Genomic DNA, 3,562 nt, shown 5'->3' on the forward strand with positions numbered 1-3,562 from the left:
GTCTCGGAGGTAGTTCTACTCCTGCCTAGGAAGTCACAGAAGAATTAATAGTGGTATAATCATTTATTATACCAGGCGGGGAGTGTGCTGTTTCTTATGTCTAGCGGTGATTCTTTTCCGCCTCCTACAGGACATTTAAGGTACTACACTTTATTTTGCCGTTTACTTTCGGTTTCTCTCAGTGAACGCAGTCAAGAAGAACGTGCATGCAGTTCCTATGGGTTATTGATTCCATCATTTAAACCTTGGAAATATATGTCTGTAAGTGCTAAATTTTATACTAAATAGTGCTTTAAGTGTTGTGTAGATTAAAGTAAAGTGTAGATCGGGATTATTGTTATATTTTGTTATAAACAGACATGATTCGCCTTATCGGTAGCGTACTTTGTTTTAGCGTACTGCTAATTTCTCTTCTGTTTGTACATAATCTCATTTGAATATAATTTCTTGACATGTACATTACTTTAAATAACGTTACAAAAGGAACTATGTACAACATCGAACTGTAATGTTAAGATGGATGTGTATGTAAATGTGTACATAATGTTCATACATATTTTTTCTTGTTTGTAGTTTTACATAAAAGAATTGAGAAGAACAATCACCAGTAAAGTCACTAAAGTTATGAAAACTGCTTTCTGGAGTTCTTTTCTGAAAGTGTACGCTATCTGTTAAGCCTTTGCTCAAGCTACGCAACTGGTCAGAACAGAATATCTTCATTTTTAATTTTACTATCTGTGTACTGTTGTTGTCTCAGCGTCTGCACTATAAGCTTTTTCTGTCACCAAAACAAATTCCTTGTGTGTGCAATGGCAATAAATCTCTTTCTGATTCTGACAAATAGTACTTATTCATATATCCTTTACACAAAGAAAGAAGCTCAAAGAGTGGTTCAAATAAATATAATTTGAAACCGTATGGGACAGACAATGGTTCTACACAGGGCCGTCGCTAGCGGGGGGGCAAAAGGTGGTGACATTTCTAGGGGCCCCGGGCTTGAAGGGTCCCTCCTTCCGGAACGTGTTTTCAAGGGGGCCCACAGCAACAACCTGCATTGGGCCCCGGATACCCCAGCCAAGAGCCTTGTTCAAGAGGCATTGTATAGGCTAAGGGACACATATATTCATTTTTCGTTTTTCGTACCCAACTGGATCACGAAACATTAAAGCCCAGGGCCCCCACGGGCTCTTGGTAGTCAAGGGCCCCTGGGCACTGGCCCCATTGGCCCGGTCAGTAATCCATCCCTGTGCAGGAGCTGTACGTTACCATAGAAATATCAATGGTTTGCTTGTGACTCTCACGATCAGCTCTGAACGCGCACTGAACACGCACTTTGGCCGGTACAGAAAATGTATTATTATTTTACATGTGTATGTAGAGCTTATGTAGGCTCTACAACAAAGGAATTGCTGATCTCTAGTGATGTCTAATTTGTGTAATAGATCATTTGTTAGTAAAGGGTGAGAGATCTGGCGAGCCACATGATTTTTGTCAAAGAGCCAGGTATGGCTCACGAGCCATAGGTTCCCGACCTCTGCCCTACACTAACCCTACTCCTAAACCTACCCTTATGAAAATAGTTTTTTCTCATAGAAAAAAAAATCTCCCACAAGGACAAGGATTTCAGATATTGCCTTCTTGTGGGAACATTTTGTTTGGTTCAGGGTTTACCTGAACCACGCACGCACACACGCACGCACGCACACACGCACGCACGCACGCACGCGCACACACGCACACACACACAATAGTGGTTGTCATCTAAAATAAAAATTAAAAATTCATTACATTTGGTTATCCCTGAATTGCCAACAAGTTCTTTAGAAACTATATCTATAGATGCACCAAATGATTCACTGATTAACCATTAAGATGAGTTAGATTAAATAATAGACAAATGTATTAAACTGAATGAGAAGACATGCAAATGAAAAGTTTGATAGTAAGCGCTTTATGAAAGTCAGTTACTGTGAATGAAACATTTATATAGATGAAACAGTTATTTTGTGTAGTGAAAAGGGTACTTTGTGATTGTGTGTATTGTACTAAGACAATTGAAAATACACTGAAATGTTTGAAAAACTGCACTTCTGATGATCTGTTGTGATATTAGTACTCAAGCGTTTTGAAAATGTAACAGTTGCTTGTGAAAATAGTACCAAAGCAAATAAGAAACTGTAATACTGTGAAGCTGCCTTGAAATAATCTGTACTGTATAAACACTATATTGTAAAAATAAATGTTATATGTTCCAATTTTCTTTAAGTGTTTTGAAGACATCAGACTCAAAAAGGTTTTCATATTTACAAAGCACAGTGGAAATGGTAATATTTTCTATATACTTTTGTCGGTTAAACAAAGGTTCAAGAGAATGGAGAAAGGTTCAAAATCTTGTTTCTTGTTTTTATTGCATTTGCCAAAATGTTTTTTGGAGTTTTTCAAACCTTTTTGGAAACGGAGTTTGTACATACTAAAACATCCCTGTGAGAGAAAGTGTATTTTATAATAACCTATGGTAGTTTCAGTTTAGAAATTATTCCAGTCAAAGTTGTCAGTGACAAAAACGGTTGATTATTAAAGGGTTTATTAACTGTTTATTAAAGGGTTCTTAGTGCTTCACATGAGGCATAAAGACAACTGTCATGCGGACACCATTGAAACAACTCTTTCACTTACCTCAATGTTCTCTTCATAAATAGAACTGTCCAAAAGTGTGACTTTAAAGGGAACAGTCTTGGAGCGTTTGGAGCCTTTCTGAGGGGATCTTGGGCTCTTGTTGGACGTTGTTCTGTCTGATGCATCATGCACATCTCCAGAGTCATCATGAGGCTTAATATCCTATAATCAGTATATATTATCAGTTTATATTACATTATATTTTTTTCACAACTGTTAATCACTAAAATATTTTCTTTCTTTCTTTTTTTTTTGTTGAAAAAAAAACGGTGTCAATTAGGCAGTCATGCGAGTCTACAGGAGTGACTCTTTGTCATGTCATCTGTCTTGTGGTTTTCTGGTCAAATGGTTTCCTGCATGTTGGTTGACTACACTGTCTTTGATTTGATGTACAAGTTTTCATTTTTTTTTTCAGTTTTCAAATATTAGTTGGACATTTAAAACAATTCCCTACCTCTTTTGCCATTTTACCATCTGAGTCTGACTCTGGAAAGGTAACTTCAGTACCCTTATGTTGGGGTGTCACCTCAGTCCCAGGCCCTGTCTCAGTCCTCATAGTCACCTTTCCTGAAAAGAAAAAAAAGTTATTTATTACATTGTTCTCAACGTATCAGTATGCATCCTCAAAAAAAACACTATGTATACCAGTCATGGCCTAATGGTTAGAGAGTCGGACACGTAACCCAAAGGTTGCGGGTTTGAGTCTCGTACCAGCAGGGATTGTAGGTGGGGGGAGTGAATGTACAGTGCTCTCTTCCACCTTCAATACCATGACTGAGGTACCCTTGAGCAAGGCACCGAACCCCCAACTGCTCCCCGGGCACTGGCAAAAGCATCAAAACCTGTGTAGCGTCTGGACTACTCCAACACACAATATATATTTTGT

General features: G+C 38.2%; 1 protein-coding gene across 1 annotated transcript in view; it reads right to left on the minus strand.

The window, feature by feature from the left end:
- Positions 1-3,249, minus strand: part of LOC107573487 (band 4.1-like protein 1) — a 116,922-nt gene extending 113,673 nt beyond the window's left edge. The window contains exons 1-2 of the mRNA XM_016259919.1: positions 3,131-3,249; positions 2,677-2,838 (exon numbers count right to left, since the gene is read on the minus strand). Coding sequence (XP_016115405.1) covers positions 2,677-2,838; positions 3,131-3,232 — 264 coding nt within the window. The 5' untranslated portion in view covers positions 3,233-3,249. The remainder of the gene's footprint in view (positions 1-2,676; positions 2,839-3,130) is intronic.
- Positions 3,250-3,562: the final 313 nt, after the last annotated feature.

The sequence above is a fragment of the Sinocyclocheilus grahami genome, unplaced genomic scaffold (genome assembly GCF_001515645.1).
Source record: "Sinocyclocheilus grahami isolate Dianchi unplaced genomic scaffold, SAMN03320097.WGS_v1.1 scaffold1958.1, whole genome shotgun sequence".
Lineage (NCBI taxonomy): Eukaryota > Metazoa > Chordata > Actinopteri > Cypriniformes > Cyprinidae > Sinocyclocheilus > Sinocyclocheilus grahami.